The 21,921-nt window shown below is 37.2% G+C and overlaps 1 protein-coding gene across 4 annotated transcripts; it reads right to left on the reverse strand.

Moving 5' to 3' along the window:
- Nucleotides 1-213: 213 nt before the first annotated feature.
- On the reverse strand, nt 214-21,767 carry pou2f2b (POU class 2 homeobox 2b). 4 transcript variants are annotated; one of them, XM_067403938.1, is made up of 17 exons: nt 21,621-21,767; nt 17,951-18,016; nt 17,033-17,067; nt 16,870-16,929; nt 16,525-16,623; nt 16,097-16,345; nt 15,812-15,917; nt 15,440-15,531; nt 12,953-13,090; nt 12,725-12,866; nt 12,337-12,485; nt 11,276-11,467; nt 10,781-10,829; nt 10,542-10,680; nt 10,265-10,327; nt 3,983-4,056; nt 214-3,756 (listed from the first exon to the last, which is right to left on the reverse strand). In XM_067403938.1, exons 1-17 carry the CDS (start codon nt 21,673-21,675, stop codon nt 3,455-3,457), a joined length of 2,010 nt encoding a protein of 669 aa, XP_067260039.1. In that variant the 5' UTR covers nt 21,676-21,767; the 3' UTR covers nt 214-3,454. The 4 variants fall into 4 exon arrangements, with proteins under 4 accessions (XP_067260039.1, XP_067260049.1, XP_067260057.1 ...); XM_067403948.1 differs by lacking the exon at nt 16,097-16,345; XM_067403956.1 differs by lacking the exon at nt 3,983-4,056 and having other exon boundaries at nt 3,587-3,756.
- Nucleotides 21,768-21,921: the final 154 nt, after the last annotated feature.

Genomic DNA, 21,921 nt, shown 5'->3' on the forward strand with positions numbered 1-21,921 from the left:
GCACATAGCAAATAATGGAGCTCTGCAGCCATCTACTGGTGAAAATGATATTTTTTTTACTTTTAAAGCTGCATTTTCCAAAAGATGGAAAACCATGACACTACACTAAACCATGACAAATTATCCATGTTATCCCCATGAATGAAAGTTTGAAATGTGGGTCTTTTATAAAGTGAATTTTACCTAAAAAGCTGTTTTTGTATAAAAACCTATTCAACAAAATATTTATATAAATTTAAAAAAAATATGAAAACATGATAAATCCTCCAAAAACTGCACAAATGTGGAGTAAAAACAAATGTAATAAACAGAGTAAAATTACATTTGTTTAAAAAATTTTTTTTTTTTGTTACAAAATTACATTTTGTCGCCTGGGGTCTCTGGAGACCCCAAAGACCCCGAGTGTACACCCCAAACGAAGACCACACAAGGGCTAAAGTAAGACGGCTAGTTGGTCATACCAGCTCTTAATGGCTATGTTTATACAACTGGCCCCTGATCTTTCATCTAAACATTCCCTGTCCAATCAGAACACTCGTCCCCGGCACCTACAGACGGATGCAGCCCGCTTCTCTGTTTTAAAGCATTCATCTATTTGGTTTGCTGTTAAGAGAGTGAGGTATATGAGGAACTATCTCTCTTCTGCACCCCGTAACCAGGAGACAGAACAACAGACACACTATGAAATAAATACAAAAGAAAGCAGGAAAAGAAGTAGGACAAACAGGAGGAGGAGTGAGGCAGAGAGGAAGATGGAGCACTGATACATTTCCGCTATCGTACAATACATACATTTCGCTGTATTTTCCCTCCAGGAACCCCAAATGCCTCCATCTTTTCTCTCCTAAAGTTTTTGGTTTTGTAGCTGTTTAAAGCTTTCAGGTCAAGGCTCACGGCAGCACTGCGCTCAACACTGTCACACACACACACACACACACACACACGGTAGCCATCACGACAGTAACCATAGCAACACGATCAGCAGTGGTGAGACAGGTACGTTCAGATACATCGCAGGTTCCTGTAAAACCGCATCCCTTCTAAGCCATGGCAGTGCGTGCTTTTACTCTGGAAGGTTACTTCAGCGTTGAATGAATGCTACCGAAACATTTGAGCAGAAGAACCACAGTGCTGCTTTTTCCCCTGATAGGTTTCCCTCCATAGGCTCTGTCCAGTAAGGAACAGCTAAGAGGTCGAGAAGACAAGTGTCCGCCCCTATGCTGTCGAATAGTGGCCGGCCCATTAGGACCGACGGTTGCATTTGTCGATGGATTTGGTTTGAAAGGTCGCCTTGGCAAAGGAAGTTTACATTTGAATACAATCTGGTGCCTCAAACACACCCACTACAAAACAGCATTTGGAATATATTAAATAAATAATAATATTAATAATAAAAAAGGTCTGTTAAGAAAATTCACAAACGAGCAAGAGGAGAATAAATAACAAAAATCAATTTCTTTAAAATGGGGGAGGAAGAAAACACAAAAACCCAAAAGAGAGATAGTGTGAATTTTTGGTCTAAGTAAATATCAACATTTTTTTATCTTTTCACAATGTTTTTCTTCCATACATTAGCAATTAGTAAGCATTATAACATAGATCATTTACTACAAAATCTATAGAAGCACTAACTGACCCATTCGGACTATACGGTAACGTAGAGAACTGAGTTCATGTATCCATCCCTCGTTGAACCTGCAGCGACTACAGATTTCAGCACGATATAAATACAACGGTAAGGTGGATGAAAGCATGTAAGTTGTTGCTTATGTGATATTTGGTTCTCTTTAAAGCTTGTTTATACTTGACTTTGGTTCTTTGGATGTACTTGAGTGTGTTTTTAGCCTGGTTTCTTATCCGTTGAACTGAATTTTCACAGTATTGTTTCAACCACCTGATTAGAGTCTCTAACACAACTAGATAGGAACAAGTAAGGAACGTAAAAAATGAGATTTCCGCAAATACGTGAATACCTTTTCCCCAAACGAAAGCACACAAATCTACACACACAGCCGAGAAAAGCCCCACAAAACAGACGGACAGAACGAAAGACCAAAAGTAACAACCCTCCCAACCCCCAAACGAACCCGAATCATCTTCAGATGAGTCCAGTGAGGTCATCAAAGATCCCGCCACCCAGGACCAGGAACAGTTTGAATGACAGGAGGCGGATCCCTTGCTACGCGGTTCTGGGCGACCTCGGTCCAGAGATGTGTGAAGGGATGTTGTTTTTCTGTACAGTGACTCCATCAATTTTTGGCTTGGTTTGTTTTTTTGGTTTTCTTTTCTGGGAAGTTCAGCTGGCTGTGAAGTTTCGCTTCATTTTTTTGGCTTGTAGAAGAAGCAGGGAGGATAGGAGCGGCTTTGTCAAGGTTTGGGCCCCCAAACTCTTTCTGCATTGTGTGAATGATGAACTGATCATGTATGAATGAATCGCTTTGGTATTCAAAAGGGAGAAAGTGAGTGAGTGAGGGAGGCATGCAAGCACTTAATTATTAAGAGAGAAATGAGAGTATTTACACTTTGAGCAGTAAAAGCTACAGAGAGGACCTTGGTCTCACTTTTATTACACTTTACGACATTCATGTCATTGGACAAACAAGCTATGCAGCGCTAATATGATGAACACATCAAAGACCAAACACCCAATCCTCTCTATATGCTCAATAAGATATGAAATGATGATGATGATGATCATATGTATGGAAACATTTAATGAAGACTGATGGAAAATCTGCTACTTCTTTGAAAAACAGAGACAAGAATGAGGCAGAACAAGTGAAACACAAGAGCGTTTGAGCCCGGCTCGCTCATATTTTATGCTGAAACAGTGAATCATAGAAAAAGGGTATGATTGCAAGGCAAATGAGATGATGAGCTCAGAGATGGCTGGATTGTTGTCACTGGGTCTGGTCCTGGATGGTTGGCTATTTACATGTCCTTTGGATAAAGCTTTTCCATCCGTATTTTTTGGTGTTTGTTTTTGGTATTTGAGATTTTGGTATGCTTGTATTTTTTTGTCATAGTGAGTCTCTCAAAGTTCCTTTATACTTTTTGGTATTCAGTATTCCACGTTTTCTTCAAAGAGATGCCATTGTTCTACAACACAGTAAAAGTTTGTTGTTTTTGGTGCTCAGGGATCTCTTTTTGTCCACTACTCACACAGTTTTTTTCTTCTTTTATTTACGTATTTGGCTGCGTCCCGCTAAGCCTTGTGGTGTTTTTTTGGTTTCATTTTCCCTCTTCTCCTCTTTCTTCCTCCTTCCACGCTGTCTCTCCATCTCTCCCCTCTTCTACTCTGTGTATTTTTGGCATCAGTAGAGTGGGAGAGCGGAAGAGAGAGAGTATGAACGAGAGGAAATGAAAGGGAGCGAGGGGATCAAGAGATGCTTTGGTTCACAGGTAAGGTTTCACCTCCTCCTTCTCCTCCTTTTGTGATTGGACTAGGGCAACATCACTCGATTTTAGCCCCTCCAATCGAGTGTGGGCTGTGTAGCAATTCGCCGGAAGAGCAGGAAGAGACGGGGCTCGAGCAAGGGGAGGGACTCATGCCGCCTGCGACAGGAAATGAGGTTTTGCCAACAGCTGAACCGCCCAATCCCATGCTGGGGCCTGTTGCCATGGGCAACAAAGAGGAGTGGTTGAGGAAGAGGGAAGAGGTAAGACCTGCTCCTTGGGCCCCAGAACCACCAATTAACACCTTGCTGCTACCCTCAAGACTGGAAATGGGCAGCTGGCCACCACTGGCTGCTAGAGCTGTGGAAGAAACACAGTATTACTCACAAACATCAACAAAAATAACACGTGACACGATAAACGGGATGCACTAGTGCTGTGTGAACCGACGAACAGTGAGAGCAGAGGAGAATAGGAGTGGAAGGACGTAAACAAACACTCAAAAAGAGAGGACATGGTAACACATATGACTGAAATGAGGTGGCAGAGTCATCAGTGTTTCTCTCGCCCTCCTTTTCGCACAAACCTTGAATAGTAGCAAGTGGGTTGCTGCCAAGGAGAGCTTGGTTTATTCCTGTGTTAACTCCCCTCACCGTATTCCTGAGTCACACAAACAAATAACCATCCCACGAAACACACAGACAGAAAGGAATAGGAAGGGGAAAAGAGAAAACATTTCGAAGCATAGTTAAGAGCTGGAAAAACAGTGCAAGAAGACAAATCTTTGCAGAATATACATCTTTTCTTGTAATACAGTGCAGGTCACATGCCAGCAGAACTCAGTGACGCATCAGTCCGTAACAACCCTTACGCTAAGATGTAGTGGGATTTTACTAAATCTTTTGAACAAATATGCAAAATCTCTGAACAAATGTGCAAAACATACTAGCACTTTGGTACTGAGTGGATTCTGAATTTATATATATCATTTTTTGTAGTACCAAAACAAATTTATAATGAATATTTTTAATATATTCAATTGATAACTATTTAAATAATGGAGTGTTTACCTTACAACAAGGCACGGCCTGTATATACACTACTGTTCAAAAGTTTGGGGTCAGTACATTTATGCATTTATTAAAGGGTTAGTTCACCCTAAAATGAAAATTCTGTCATTAATTATTCACCCTCATATCGTTCTACACCCATAAGACCATCGTTCATCTTCAGAACACAAATTAAGATATTTTTGATGAAATTCAATGGCTCAGTGACTCCATTGCCAGGTATGTCACTGAACCTCTCACGATCCAGAAAGGTACTAAAGACATATTTAAAACCTGGATTCTACCTTAATATTACAATGCGACGAGAATACTTTTTGATTCAAATCAGTGGTTCGGATCACATAAACGAAGCCTCGTTTACTGAAATCGTGTGACTTTGGCACTCCGAACCACTGATTCGAAACAAAATATTTATAAAGCTTTGAAGCAGACATATTCACTAAATATTCATCACTAGAAAGACATTATTTTGTTTTTTTGGCGCACAAAAAGTATTCTCGTCACTTTATAATATTGAGGTTGAACCACTGTAGTCACATGAACTGTTTTAAATAAGTCTTTAGTACCTTTCTGGATCTTGAGAGGTTCAGTGGCATTGCTGGCCATAGAGGCCTCACTGAGTCATGGGATTTTATCTTCATTTGTGTTCCAAAGATGAACGAAAGTCTTGCGGGTTTGAAACGATATGAGGGTGAGTTAATTAATGACAAAATTTTCATTTTATGGTGAACAAACCCTTTAAGCAAATGATCAAAAAATGTGAAAGTGAAGATTTTTACATTGTTACCAATTTTTTTCCCTCTTATTGTTACAAAAAATCTATTATAATCAAACAAATGCTGTTCTCTTGAACCTTATACTTATCAAAGAATCCTGAATAAAATATATCGGTTTCTATGGAAGCCCGTTTCCGCCACTAAAAAAAAAAGGAAAAAAAAAAAACCTCCATAAAAAAAAGCCAAAAAAAAAAGATGAATTGCGACTTTTTATCTCAGAATTCTGACTTTTTAACGAGTTTATATCTCACAATTGCGAGTTATAAAGTCAGAATTCTGAGATAAAAAGTCGCAATTGCAAGTTATAAAGTCAGAATTCTGAGATATAAAGTTGCAATTGCGTGATATAAAGTCAGAATTCTGAGATATAAAGTCGCAATTGCAAGTTATAAAGTCAGAATTCTGAGATAAAAAGCCGCAATTGCAAGTTATAAAGTCAGAATTCTGAGATATAAAGTCGCAATTGCAAGTTATAAAGTCAGAATTCTGAGATATAAAGTCGCAATTGCAAGTTATAAAGTCAGAATTCTGAGATAAAAAGTCGCAATTGCAAGTTATAAAGTCAGAATTCTGAGATAAAAAGTCGCAATTGCAAGTTATAAAGTCAGAATTCTGAGATATAAAGTCGCAATTGCGAGTTATAAAGTCAGAATTCTGAGATATAAAGTTGCAATTGCGTGATATAAAGTCAGAATTCTGAGATATAAAGTTGCAATTGCGTGATAAAAAGTCAGAATTCTGAGATATAAAGTCGCAATTGCGTGATAAAAAGTCAGAATTCTGAGATAAAAAGTCAAAATTGCGTGATTAAAAAGTCAGAATTCTGAGATAAAAAGTCAAAATTGCGTGATAAAAAGTCAGAATTCTGACTTTTTTTCTCGCAATTAACTGATGGTCAGTATCTCTGTCTCAGTGCATCCAACGATAGCCGTGCTGCCGTGAAGTCTGAAGCTGTTGGTGTATAAAATGTGCCACTTCAGCTTTGTCTGATTTATTGCGCCTCCGCCACAGCTGATTCTTCTAATTATTATGATTATTATTATATTGTTATTATTGTGTAAAATTCATTAGTGTATCCATTCTGTTAAAAACAAACTTTTATTGTCCAAATACCTCGACTGTAATTTGCAGAATTGCATGATTCTACCCTTGAGTTGCAAAGTTAATGAAACATGATAGATATTCGTTATTTTAGTATTAAGCCCACTAGATGGCAGTAAAAGCTGTTTTTTCTCATTTAAAAACGCTGTGTACAAGGTTACCGTGGAAACATTCTATATGCATATTCCTGCATAATTCATATGTCCGGAGACTAATCTTTATGTGTCTCCTCCAGTAAAATCAATATTTCTTTATTGGTAAATCGGCACTAAAAATAATCCTTTATGATGTCCTCAATTTAATGTATAATAATAACAAAGCAGTAATCCTGATGGTCTATTTAATGTATAATAATAACAAAGCAGTAATGCTGATGGTCAGTCGCAATGAAAGGAAACGCAAGCAAAGTAAGAACTGTGAGAAATAACGTTTCACAGTAGTGAGAAAAAGTCAGAATTCTGAGATATAAACTCGCAATTGCGAGAAATAAAGTCAGAATTCTGACTTTTTATCACGCAATTGCGACTTTATATCTCAGAATTCTGAATTTTTAAAACTCGCAATTGCGACTTTATATCTCGCAATTCTGACTTTATATCACGCAATTGCGACTTTATATCTCAGAATTCTGACTTTATTAACTCGCAATTTCGACTTTATATCTCAGAATTCTGACTTTATTAACTCGCAATTGCGACTTTATATCTCAGAATTCTGACTTTATTAACTCGCAATTTCGACTTTATATCTCAGAATTCTGACTTTATTAACTCGCAATTGCGACTTTATATCTCAGAATTCTGACTTTATTAACTCGCAATTTCGACTTTATATCTCAGAATTCTGACTTTATTAACTCGCAATTTCGACTTTATATCTCAGAATTCTGACTTTATTAACTCGCAATTTCGACTTTATATCTCAGAATTCTGACTTTATTAACTCGCAATTTCGACTTTATATCTCAGAATTCTGACTTTATTAACTCGCAATTTCGACTTTATATCTCAGAATTCTGACTTTATTAACTCGCAATTGCGACTTTATATCTCAGAATTCTGACTTTATTAACTCGCAATTTCGACTTTATATCTCAGAATTCTGACTTTATAACTCGCAATTTCGACTTTATATCTCAGAATTCTGACTTTATTAACTCGCAATTGCGACTTTATATCTCAGAATTCTGACTTTATTAACTCGCAATTGCGACTTTATATCTCAGAATTCTGACTTTATTAACTCGCAATTTCGACTTTATATCTCAGAATTCTGACTTTATTAACTCGCAATTTCGACTTTATATCTCAGAATTCTGACTTTATATCACGCAATTGCAACTTTATATCTCAGAATTCTGACTTTATAACTTGCAATTGCGACTTTATATCTCAGAATTCTGACTTTATAACTTGCAATTGCGACTTTTTATCTCAGAATTCTGACTTTATAACTTGCAATTGCGACTTTATATCTCAGAATTCTGACTTTTTATCACGCAATTGCAACTTTATATCTCAGAATTCTGACTTTATAACTCGCAATTGCGACTTTATATCTCAGAATTCTGAATTTTTAAAACTCGCAATTGCGACTTTATATCTCGCAATTCTGACTTTATATCACGCAATTGTGACTTTATATCTCAGAATTCTGAATTTTTAAAACTCGCAATTGCGACTTTATATCACGCAATTGCAACTTTATATCTCAGAATTCTGACTTTATTAACTCGCAATTGCGACTTTATATCTCAGAATTCTGACTTTATAACTCACAATTGCGACTTTATATCTCAGAATTCTGACTTTATTAACTCGCAATTTCGGCTTTATATCTCAGAATTCTGACTTTATAACTCGCAATTTCGACTTTATATCTCAGAATTCTGACTTTATATCACGCAATTGCGACTTTATATCTCAGAATTCTGACTTTATTAACTCGCAATTGCGACTTTATATCTCAGAATTCTGACTTTATAACTCACAATTGCGACTTTATATCTCAGAATTCTGACTTTATTAACTCGCAATTTCGGCTTTATATCTCAGAATTCTGACTTTATAACTCGCAATTTCGACTTTATATCTCAGAATTCTGACTTTTTATCACGCAATTGCGACTTTATATCTCAGAATTCTGAATTTTTAAAACTCGCAATTGCGACTTTATATCTCACAATTCTGACTTTATATCACGCAATTGCAACTTTATATCTCAGAATTCTGACTTTTTATCACGCAATTGCGACTTTATATCTCAGAATTCTGAATTTTTAAAACTCGCAATTGCGACTTTATATCTCACAATTCTGACTTTATATCACGCAATTGCAACTTTATATCTCAGAATTCTGACTTTATTAACTCGCAATTTCGACTTTATATCTCAGAATTCTGACTTTATTAACTCGCAATTTCGACTTTATATCTCAGAATTCTGACTTTATAACTCACAATTTCGACTTTATATCTCAGAATTCTGACTTTATAACTCGCAATTTCGACTTTATATCTCAGAATTCTGACTTTATATCACGCAATTGTGACTTTATATCTCAGAATTCTGACTTTATTAACTCGCAATTGTGACTTTATATCTCAGAATTCTGACTTTATTAACTCGCAATTTCGACTTTATATCTCAGAATTCTGACTTTATTAACTCGCAATTTCGACTTTATATCTCAGAATTCTGACTTTATAACTCGCAATTCCGACTTTATATCTCAGAATTCTGACTTTATATCACGCAATTGCGACTTTATATCTCAGAATTCTGACTTTATTAACTCGCAATTTCGACTTTATATCTCAGAATTCTGACTTTATAACTCACAATTTCGACTTTATATCTCAGAATTCTGACTTTATAACTCACAATTGCGACTTTATATCTCAGAATTCTGACTTTATTAACTCGCAATTTCGGCTTTATATCTCAGAATTCTGACTTTATAACTCGCAATTTCGACTTTATATCTCAGAATTCTGACTTTATATCACGCAATTGCGACTTTATATCTCAGAATTCTGAATTTTTATCACGCAATTGCGACTTTATATCTCAGAATTCTGAATTTTTAAAACTCGCAATTGCGACTTTATATCTCACAATTCTGACTTTATATCTCGCAATTCTGACTTTATATCACACAATTGCAACTTTATATCTCAGAATTCTGACTTTATAACTCGCAATTGCGACTTTATATCTCAGAATTCTGACTTTTTATCACGCAATTGCGAATTTATATCTCAGAATTCTGAATTTTTAAAACTCGCAATTGCAACTTTATATCTCAGAATTCTGACTTTTTATCACGCAATTGCCACTTTATATCTCAGAATTCTGACTTTATAACTCGCAATTGTGAGATATAAACTCTGAGATAAAAAGTCGCAATTCATGTTTGTTTTTTGTTTTGTTTTTTTAGTGGCTTTAGTGGCGGAAACGGGCTTCCATAGGTTTCCACAAAAAATAAAAATAAAATAATAATAATAATATGCAGCACAACTGTTTTTAATAGTGATAATTATAAAGAAGCATTTTTTGAGCATCAAATCAGCATGTCACAATGACACTTTAAACTAGAATAATGCCTGCTGAAAATTTAGCTTTAATTATAAATATTTATAAAACATTAATTATAATTAATATAAAGTATTTAATGTCTTAATATCTCATATTTAACTTTGTAAATAAAGAAAAAAGAATGATGCAATCAATTAAAAATTGTGATATGGTGCTCACTGTGTATAATGTCAATATCAAAAACAAAGCCAGTTTACCAGAATTCACCCTATGCCTTAATCAACATTTCCCTATACTTGACAAATGTTTACATGAATGTGTGTGTTTATTTTATATTTGTGTGTGTGTGTGTGTAAGAACACAGACTCTGCTGGTTGTATTCACCTCAAACTTGCAGCAAAGTCAGTGATGTAGTTAGAAACGTCACCATTCTTTTTATGCCATAAACTGCGGATGACAAAACCACACACACAAAAATACATTGGCACACTGCAGTTACCTATATTTGCTGATCCAGAGGGAGTAAAAGGTGATGAGTGAGTGTGTGTGTGTGTGTGTGTGTGTGTGTGTGTGTGTGTGTGTGTGTGTGTGTGTGTGTGTGTGTGTGTGTGTGTGTGTGTGTGTGTGTGTGTGTGTGTGTATGAGAGAGAAATCAACTCACCCTGTGTTCAGACTTAGTGTACTGTGAGTCGGAGGGGCGGGGCTGGCATCAGCACGTGGAGGCGGGGTTACAGGTGATGAGGCGGAGCTTAAGGAGGGCCCACTTGAGGTCAAAGGGCAAACTGATGACATGGTGGTCACTGACAGAGGGAAATAATAACAGATAGAGAATCCATCATAGATATACTATATGCAATTATATGCATCTATGATCAACAGATGTCCACTTGCACACCCTACCTGCTGTACTAAGACTGCTCAATGTCTGGGAAGGTCCCTGACTGGGCATCTGTAAGGAAGATGTGGATATGATGTCACAGGTCAAAAGGGAATTATGATGGACAGAGAGGGTAAAAAGGCTGGTGTCAAACACTGGAAGGCTTGTGCTCTGTAGTGCTACTCGCTCAGAAAAATACTGAGTGTGAAAGTTAGTGAATACATGCAGTATTCCTTCGAAAAACAAGTATAAGTAACAGAGGTTGAATCCTATAGTATTACAACAATGACAGTGAATTAAGTTGTATAAATTGGCTGTGAAGGTATTAATTATGATTATTCCACATTATAATGCAAAGCAATGCAGGGCGGGTGAAACCACATTTAGGAATGAATGGTATATGTGCCATTAAGGGAATGATTATTATCAAGTGCTCATGCAGGAGAAACTAGTAGAGTGTTGTGGCACAGGGTCATTTGAGATGGGGGTATGAGCCAAGGGAGCAAGCCGGGTCGTACCATGTGCGGGCTGTAGCAGGGGGGTTTGTGCGAGGTGGGCTGGGGTTGGCTGGGCAAGGGAGGGGTGGCACTGGAGGGGTTAATACGTTTCTCTTTCTGTCGGCGGTTGCAGAACCAGACGCGGATCACCTCCTTCTCCATGTTGAGCTTCTCAGCGATGAGCAGGATCTCCTCTGAGGTAGGCTTCTGGTTCTGAATGCAGAAAACACAACCGATTCAAAGGTTTAGGATGGGATTATTTGAGGACATTCATTATGGAAGTGTATATGAATGTTTGTTTGGTTATACACAATAATTAAATTGATCAAAAGTGAAAGGAAAGACTTTTATCAAAGTCTCTTTAAGAGTCATTTCACTCGGCGGCCATCTTTGAAACGCCTCTCAGGCATCCAAGTGCAGCTCCTATCTTTTTGAACGGGGCAAAATAAAGTTCTCCAAAACTGTTCACTAAGCTTATGATTAGATTACATTTCTTATTTGAAAACACCAATGAAATCTGACAACAACTGTCTCATAAAGCTTGTTATTTATGTTCAAATAGCATTTTAAAAAAAGATTATTTTTCATGCTAGACCAGCCAGCGCGCTTGCGCAGTCATGAGCGCGAGTCTGAGAACGCTGCCTGTTTTTACAGCATCTGGAGCTTCTAACAGCAGCTGCGGTGACGTGATGACTTTACTAATCATGATTGGCTCGTTCACTTTTAAGGCGTGGCTTATTCGCCATATTGGGTGTTGCACTTTCTCCCATTCATAAGTAATAGGAGTGGACCATCTTCCTATTTATAAAGTCTTTAGGTTACAAAATATTTTTATTTCAAATAAATGCTGTTCTTTCAAACTTTCTATTCATTGAAGAATTCTGAAAAAATCTATCGCAAACATCGCAACAGCTTTGCAGTCACAGGAATAAATTGCATTTTTTATATTTTAAATATTTATTATAATATTTTCTACTGCTTTAGTGAGCATAAGAGACTTATTTCACAAACATTTTTTTTAAAAAGTCACTTTTGAACAGTAGTATGTGTTGTGCAATGGTTTTGTAATCACGTGTTCTGACCGTGATGAAGCTGCGTTCCAGAGCGACGCGGACGTTAGTCTCAATGCTGGTGCGTTTCTTCCTGCGACGGCCAGGCAGGCCCTCAAACCCCAGAGAGGGAGAGGAGAGAGAACTGGGACTCGGCAAGGTGCTGTCCATCGACATTGTTTCTGAGTAACAAAAACATAGTTTAATTTTTACTGGTAATTCAACCTTAAATTGTTTTATACACTACAAAACATTCTGTGGTTGTCAATCTATTTTTACAATTTATTTTTCAATAATAAAGCAGCCTAAATGCAACTTAAACTGTAGTATTACTATATGCTCAGGACATGCATTTGAGACCAATAGGAACCTTTTGGATTGTGTATGAATGACAGCTGTAAAATCAGTTTGTGATGGTTACCTGCGTCAGTCAGCCACTTCTCCAACAGAGGTTTGAGTTTGCACATGTTCTTGAAGCTGAGATTGAGCGCCTCAAATCGAGAGATTGTGGTCTGACTGAAATCATTCCCATAGAGTTTCCCCATGGCCAATCCCACATCACCCTGTAGAGGGAAACAGAGACCAAACGTTACTTTACAAAGAAATACAAAACTTGTGTGTGTGTGTGTGTATTTGTATGTGTGTGTACCTGTGTGAAGCCCAGTTTGATCCTTCTCTGCTTGAATGTGCGGGCAAATTGCTCCAGTTCCTCCAGGTCACTGGGCTCCTCGGGGTGAGAGGTCACTGGCGTCACTGTGTTCACGATGCTCTCTGCAACCTTCTCTCTCTGCCACAAACCAGACACACATCAAGACTCAAACTTGTGCACATACACTAGATTAACAAATACAGTAACAAATGTATTGCTCATGGTTAGTTCATGCTTGTTAATACATTAGCTAATGTTAACAAATGAACCTTATTGTAAAGTGTTACCACAAATTCAACACAAATTTAATTTATAAAGATGTCGCTTGTTTCTGAAAGAATGATTCAGTTTTACACCTGTTTTTTTTACAGGTGCCATCGAATTGAAAATTGAATTTACCTCGGTATAGTTGAATAACAAGAGTTCAGTACATGAACATGAGAATGAATGTTGTTTCAAACGCGGAAAGACGTCAATGCACACCATTTTTCAAGTTTAACTCCACCGAGGTTAATCTTTTAACTACTGGCTGCTTTGTCGGACAAAATGGCGGATGCGGCGTTCTGATTGGTTTGATCGCTTGTCAATCAAACTCCCGACGAAATTGTTTCCTCCTTCTTATATAAATCTTATTTGTTTAAAAGACCTCCGAAAAACAGGAGAATCTCAACATAACACAGACTGTTACGTAACTGTCGGGGTGTACGCCCCCAATATTTGCATATGCCAGCCCATGTTCAAGCATTAGACAAGGGCAGGCCTCTGGATGTGCACAGCTGAATCATCAGACTAGGTAAGCATGCAAGAACAATAGCGAAAAATGGCAGATGGAGTGATAATAACTGACATGATCCATGATATCATGATATTTTTAGTGATATTTGTAAATTGTCTTTCTAAATGTTTCGTTAGCATGTTGTTAATGTACTGTTAAATGTGGTTAAAGCTACCATCGTTTATTACTGTATTCACGGAGACAAGAAAGCCGTCGCTATTTTCATTTTTAAACACTTGCAGTCTGTATAATTCATAAACACAACTTCATTCTTTATAAATCTCTCCAACAGTGTAGCATTAGCCGTTAGCCACGGAGCATAGCCTCAAACTCATTCAGAATCAAATGTAAACATCCAAATAAATACTGTACTTGCGCGATTAGACATGCTGCATGACGAACACTTTGTAAAGATCCATTGAGGGTTATATTAGCTGTGTGAACTTTGTTTATGCAATGATAGAGTCGAGAGCTCGGGAGGGGGCGGAGAGCGTTAGCAATTAAAGGGGCCGCAGCCTGAATCGGCGCATTTCTAATTATGCCTCAAAATAGGCAGTTAAAGAAATTAATTAAAAACAATCTAAGGGGTATTTTGAGCTGCAACTTCACAGACACATTCATGGGACACCAAGGACTTATATTACATCTTGTAAAAAAAACGTTCGATGGCACCTTTAACATTAATTTGTTGCCACCTAGTGGCATAGCAATGCAATCAATATGTTGGTCTGAAGCATTTTCAAAAGGTGATTTATTCTGTTTTGATCAGTAACGTTGACATCAGCGTTCATCTGAATAATAAACTTTTGTATACTTCTGTGATAATTGGAATATTTGTAACAGAAATAATGATACTGTGTGTTTGAAAAGATTGTTTGTGAAGCTGTTTATATCTAAACATGACAACTGCTCTCTAGATCAACGGCAGCGCAAATGCAGATTTGAATATCGCGAATTTAATTTTATAAAGAGTAGCACGAGGGCTTTTCAGCATTCATTGCTATAATGAGACGTCTCATGAGGTGAGACGTCTCTATTAAAGGATACACTTCTCGCACTCTTTCTTGGTTCTCAACCCTAGTTACCACTTCCCTCCGTTCTGCTCCATTGAGCTAAAAAAAAACTACACTTTTTGCCCGGAATTCATATCGTTTCATACAGTCGTGTGACCACGATGATATCGAGACAATTTTGCTATCGCGATACCACGATTATTGATAATACCGTTACATCCCTAATGCCCAATCTTTTGAACAGTAGTAACAAGTATTTTGCTACACCTGTAATCCACACAAACTTACAAAGCCTACACACAATATTGTTTTTCTTGTTTAAAAAAGGAACTGAAAAAATTCATTTTTTTAAATTTTTTTTTTTATTTACAGTTACTTGATCAGTTATTTTATTCTGTTGAAAGCACTAATATTTGTAAAGGGATAATAAAAGCACTAATATTTTTTTCTAGTTAATGGTTAACAACTGTTTGGTTACCCACATTCTTTAAAATAACTTCTGTATTTAGCAGAATAAATAAACTTATACAGGTTTGTAACAACTTAAGAGTAAGTGATGACAGAATTTTCATTTTTGGGTGAACTAACCTTTTAAGTTATATTTTTTTAAATAAAGAAATATATTTCCAGAACCTGTTTATGTACCCTCTGACATATGTTTACCTCTCAATTATGTGGGTCTTTCATTAGATGATGTACCTGTGCTTGAAGACTAAGTCTGGGTGGAGCGGCCAGCAGGCTTCCTTGGTTTTGTTGAGGTAGTGGAATTAGATTTGGTGTTGATAGCAGCCCTGAAACATACACAACCATATGCTTATATTTATTAACATTAAATGAAATCTGACTGACAACCACATTTTTTTAATCCAATCACTACACCTTGAAAAAATGATAAAATAAAGTGATAATAATAATTTCTCATCTGTGTTAGTCAGACATGTAGTTTCAACCAGCTGGGATCATGACAACTGACATGAAACAAGTCTGACTTTCAGTGAGGAGAGACAAATGACTTGACATAGGAAACTTCTTTAGGACGCAGCGTGAGAATACAAATAGAAAATAAGCTACCTTGCTGCCCTTGCTGTGTTTGTGGTAAAAGAAACTGTGCGGGTGAAGGCAGAGTGTGTCCTGGAACGAGGACTAACTGCTGCAGCTGTAACAACTGCTGAATGTCCTGAAAGAGAGAAAAGAAACAGATGCTGAGAGGACATTATGGTTTCACTCTGATCTGAGGTGGACTGAGGAGGGAATTCACTGACAATAAGCAAATGAGACGCAGGCTTTTGTGCCTTAAAATTGGCTGTTTCGTGAATTTGCCCCTAGTATCACCTCAGGTGCACTGATTGGCTGTACCTGGGCAGTGAGCTGGATTGGCTGAGAAATAGGGAGCTGGTGAGGAGGAGGCGGGACGGGGTTGGCGGTTTGTTCTTGTGTGCTCTGCGACTGGCCCTGTGACTGCTGCTGAGCTGCCTGCTGACTGGCCTGCTGCTGGGCTTGCTGTTGATTGGCTGCGTGGGCCACATGCGACTGCTGCACAGCTGCAGCGAGGAGCTGCGCCTGCTGTAAGAGCAGCTGTTGCTGTGCAGGCAAAAGTGCAGTCAACTAGAAAGAGAGAAAATGCAGCAGAGAAGGAAAATGTGGTGACAATAAAAGTTAGAAAAGTGGATGAAAGAAAGCACATGTAAAGCAAGGCGAGCAAGCTCACACAGGAACCCACACAGACACACACAAGCACATATGAAATGTAAGTGCGCGTACATGTTTTGGCATGTTTTTCTTACCCCTGCGAGCTGGCCACCCGTTAGCATCAGCTGTGTGTGTGGAAGGGCCGTCTGAGCAGGTGCAGCGGGAGACATCTCACCACAATCCTCCACCTTAGCCTGAGACAGAGAAACGTTGATGATGAATTCATGGCTTGAAAGGGACACGGTGAGTGGGGGTATTTAAATGAGGGTGACAAAGAGACGATAATGAATTGTGGAAAAAACTGTAAACTGTATACACTAAGTTTTAATCAAACAGTCTTCAAAACCAGTTTTAAATTGGCCATAACCCACAAACTAGAAAATGCGCAGATATGTTTGTAAAACACTCAGTAACACGAGCATTCGCATCCATTTTCTCACCTTGGTGCTGCTACTCAGCGTGGGTGAAAGGGAGAAAGGGTTGATTTTCATCGGCTGAACCTGTTGGAGGGAAACGCCTTAGAAATGCGATTCATTTTTTTTAAATGATGCTGTATTCAGATTTTAAAAAAAAAAAAACCACTGGTGCCAGTCACTCACTTACCTGATTATTTGAATCTGAGCCATTTCTTTCAGAGTCTAAGACACGCAATGAGAGAAATATAATGAGAGAAGGCAACTTATTGGTTAATTTGGTACATTTTTGTTTGCTAAAAAGTTTAAGTTTAGTTAGTTTGACATCAGAAGAGTTAGTACAGTTTTTTTGTGTAGAAAACTTTGCTACATATATATATATTCAATTATTTACTGTTTTTTTTTTTGCTTAATCTTTATTTATTATTCTATATGTATAATTTAAATTCTATATAATGTTAATACAACATAATAAGAGCTAATATAGATTATTTAGTTTATTTATATTGTTACATAAAAAATACATTTTTGAATTTTATAAAAAATATATAATTTTATTATGTATATTGTTAACACATAAAATATGCTGCTAAAATACTTTTATCATATGTGTTATAGGGCCAGGTAAGATGCTATCAGTGACCCTGGACCACAAAACCAGACATAAGTCACACAGGTATATTTGTAGCAATAGCCAACAATACATTGTATGGGTCAAAATGATCGATTTTTCTTTTATGCCAAAAAACCTTAAGATATTAAGTAAATATCATGTTCCATGAAGATATTTTGTAAATTCCCTACCATAAATATATCAAAAAATTATATTTGTGAGTGGATATGCATTGCTAAGGACTTAATTTGAACATCTTTAAAGGCAATTTTCTCAATATTTTGATGTTTTTGCACCCTCAGATTCCAGATTTTCAAATAGTTGTATCTCGACCAAATATTGTCTTATCCTAACAAACCATACATCGATGGAAAGCATATTAATTCAGATTTCAGATGCTGTATTTTAAAAAAATTATGACTGGTTTTGTGGTCCAGGGTCACATATATGAGCAGAAAAATCCATTTTGTTACAGACAAACAGTGTAATCTATACCTGTGCTCTCCATCGGAGAGTCTGCCGCTGGATTCTCAACCTCTACTGGCTTTGACATTCTGATATCTATGGAAAAAAATAGAGACAGGTATGAAATCCGTCATTATCCGCTGAAGCATTTCTGTTTAACATAATCACCATACTGTAAAATATCAAGAGTAATTAAATTTTATTATATATTATTAAATTACTAATATTTTTGTTGATAAACAACCACAAGTATGTTATATTTGGAATAAAAAGGCTTTTTGATGATAGAGCAGCTTCAGGTCAGGTCTAGCTTCCTTCATTCTCAAACAAGTGAAGACGTGATCAATCCAACAAACAACTAATAGTGAGTACATCACCACAGATGTGTCACTTCAAATTTAACTGTAACCAAGCCCATGGGACTGTCCCAGTCCCTCAGCAGAGAGAAACCGTGTTTGTAAAGTAAACGTGTGTGAAATGTATCTTATAAGAATACTAATAACATTTTTTGAAAGAGTTTTATGAAGCTCTGGTCTACAATGAAGTACGCAGATAGACATATAAGTCAAAACACACAGACTGCACGTTTCTGAGGCATTCAAGCCAATTTAGTTTATTTGTATGACACTTTTTACAATACACATTGTTTTAAAAGAGCTAAGCAGCATCAGAGGTATAAACTCTGCAGCAAAAATAAAAAAGAATCTCTCAAATAAACATGCATAAACACACACACATACTCACTCACACACAGAAACACTCACTTCCCTTTTGTGAAAAATGCAAATAAAGTCAACGACTGACTAATAATATCACCCACCTGCTTATACCACTATCACGTCTGATCCTCTTTATCTATCTCCCCTCAGCACTCACATTTCATCCTTCATTTCTCACTCTTTCACAGTTCCTTTCACCAATATTTCATTCCTGCCAATTGCATGAAACAATGAGGCCTTTCTCAGATACTGATAACTAATATCTGACTCCTCCAGGGGGCAGTACAACTTTTTAAAAATGGATTGTAATAATCCCAGAGAAAGTTACACAGGAAACCAGTTTCACACTTGTATCTGTTGTGTCACTCGTGTAAAAGCCACCAAAAAGCTGAAGAATTGCCGACTTCCTCAGACGAACAAATCCGGGGTCCAGCCACAGTGGTTGGTGAAAGGAAGTAAAAAGGAAGGAAAGCCCCTCTTCAGGCCCGTCAAGGAGCGGGGCCGTCTGTAGTACAGGGTTTCCACAGAACGGCCTGTTCAGGCTCAGGATGAAAGTTTAAAAATATTTTCAGATTGTGTCACACACAATTTCTGACTATTTTGAGTAAGATTTGGTGTCATAATTCATAAAAATGGTCTTTTATGCTGCCTAGAGGTCTTCAGAGAGACATGAATCGCAAGCAAAAAGGTGAAAGAAATGTTTTTAATCACTGATCGGTTTTAGTGAATCATCACAAGCTTATCTGACACCTTGCAGTCAATGATAATTTATACATTCACCGCAACAGTTTTAAAAGATTAGATCAGGAATATAAAGTTTGTTTTATGAAGTGCATGTGCAGTTCATATGAAGTTAATATGAAATAGTGCTTGATGGTTTTGGTGTTAATGTCTCACTTCCCTCTCTGTTTCCCCTCAGGCTGGGGCAAACACAACGTGTTAAACCAAACCCTTACTGTCGGACCAGCTATTAATATTCACACACACACACACACACACACACACACACACACACACACACACACACATGCTTGAATGTAAGTGCTCCTATCATATACAGTCTTTATACAGTAGCTGACACACACAGATCTATTTCTTACTATATTCTGAACTTCTCCATTTCATAACTTCTGTATTACAAACATATCTATTCTTATTATAAATCTAAAATAAACATGCTTACACTGCTTGCACATACTGGAAATTATTTCCAAGCTAATAGTGTTTTACATGATTTTCATCTACTTAAAGACCAAGATGCCACATCTCAAGTTGAAAAGACAATTATCAATCTCAAATCTCCATCACTGTATTGCATTTAGCTGCAAATTAATATGAAGGTGTCTGAGTTCCAGTAAACTCTTACGTCTTCTGACTGGACTCTCAGTGCTGATTTACTATGTGCGAAAGGTCAGATTATAAGTAATGATAATGCAAGATGTATTTAGGAACACGATAGTGGTTTCAAGCTGGCCAACTTGCTAGACACTTCATAGCAAGTGAAGGAAACAATACTCAAAGAAGCATGGCTTCTCATGGCCTGTTTTAGCAAACAGATACTATATATCCACTAACATACTAGTCCCCTCATTATAAAAGGCAAGAGTTCCTGTACCGAGAGCTGTCAATTGTCAGTTGGGATCTGGGAGGAAGAGGGGAATCCCCATGAAGAACTTCACACTGGGTTTCCCAGAGGTTCCCTTGCACTTCCAGTCAACAAATATAATTTCATCACCTCTTCAGTACTGAAAAATGCTTATATATGCCTGATGAATCAGCAAAAGACTAGGTATACATAATGGTAGTCTAATAGATAGTCTAAAGATTTTATGCACATAATACTACAAATTGGAGTTGTTTTTAAAGCAATTAAAAGCCAGAGCTTTCCGAATTGTGTGTGGTATCTGGTATTAAAATATCAACAAATGTGCCATTGAAATGAATTCAGAGAAATGTAAATTATTTTGAGGATTATATAAAAGAAATCACAAGAACACCAATTCATATGCAGTGCTTGGTAAAAATCAGATCATTAAACAGTTTTCACATTTTACTAAATTACAAATGCTACAATTAGACCTTTTAATTTCATAGAAAAAAAGGCCTCTAAACCTCATTGTGTCAACAAGAGACTAAGTGAGAAAATCCACAGAGTTCAGTAGCTAAGTCATTATTCAAAAAAAAAAAAAAAAAAGGTGTTTAAGAAAACCTTGAATCTACTAAACGTTATTTATGTTGTGCAAATTTAATACCAGCCACACTTCAAAAAACATCATCCTCACAGTCATAGAGAGTGGTGGAAGCGTCATGCTGTGGCATTGGGCATTTTGTTAAGGTAGAAGGAAAAAATAAATGGCACAAAATGCAGTGAAATACTGCAAGAAAATCTCGTTCTGTCTGCTGAACTGAACTGAACTAAACTCTGAGTGGCTCAAGAACATGAAGGTGAATGTCCGAGATTGGCCCAGATTTCAACCCACATTCAAATGCGTGAAAACTGCAGTGCAAAACATCATCTGACAACCTGAAAAGCCAGAATCCGGGAACATTCTCAGAACACAGATTCTCCAAAATGTATTTTAACACTTACACCAAATGTCTCACAGTGGCATTAATAATAAAATTACATTTATTTAATTAATTAATAATTAAAATAATTTATTTAAAAAAATATTTTTTCCCGTCTAAAAATATTAATTTATTAAACAATACAAAATTGCAAGTTTCAGTGCTTTGAAATAAAATAATGCGTCTGAATACATCTGCAAAGCACTGTAACATTTCTATTTCTAGAATAAAAAACAGACACTATGAAATTCAACTCATAGTACATCTTGGAATTTCAGTTTAACTTTGCACAGCTCTTCCTTTCAGTTTCTCTACGCTGACCTTCTCGGTCTGATGACCACAAACGTCCTTGCATTTCAATACAACTCAGAAGAGACCAACCTGGCAACCGCACAGATGCTCTGGACACATACCTGGCAACCACATATGGGAATAATCCATGGATGCAACAGGACCGTTCTTTGTCATGTTGATGAATAAGTGTGCACTCGTTCAGTGAGGTCCTCTTCCTCTGTCACACATGCACACACTCGTTCTCTGTCTCACTCTCTCCGCTTGTCTTAGACTCTGTCAGTGTGTGGCCAAGAAGGAGGAACAAACTGATAACAAGTGGGGGGAACTCTCCACTCCTCCTTCTCTCCTCCCTCCGTCACCTCCTCTCTACGCTGCACCCACCCACAACATCCGCCCCCTCCATGCCCACTTCCTGACCTC

This window comes from Chanodichthys erythropterus, chromosome 2 (assembly GCF_024489055.1).
Source record: "Chanodichthys erythropterus isolate Z2021 chromosome 2, ASM2448905v1, whole genome shotgun sequence".
Classification (NCBI taxonomy): domain Eukaryota; kingdom Metazoa; phylum Chordata; class Actinopteri; order Cypriniformes; family Xenocyprididae; genus Chanodichthys; species Chanodichthys erythropterus.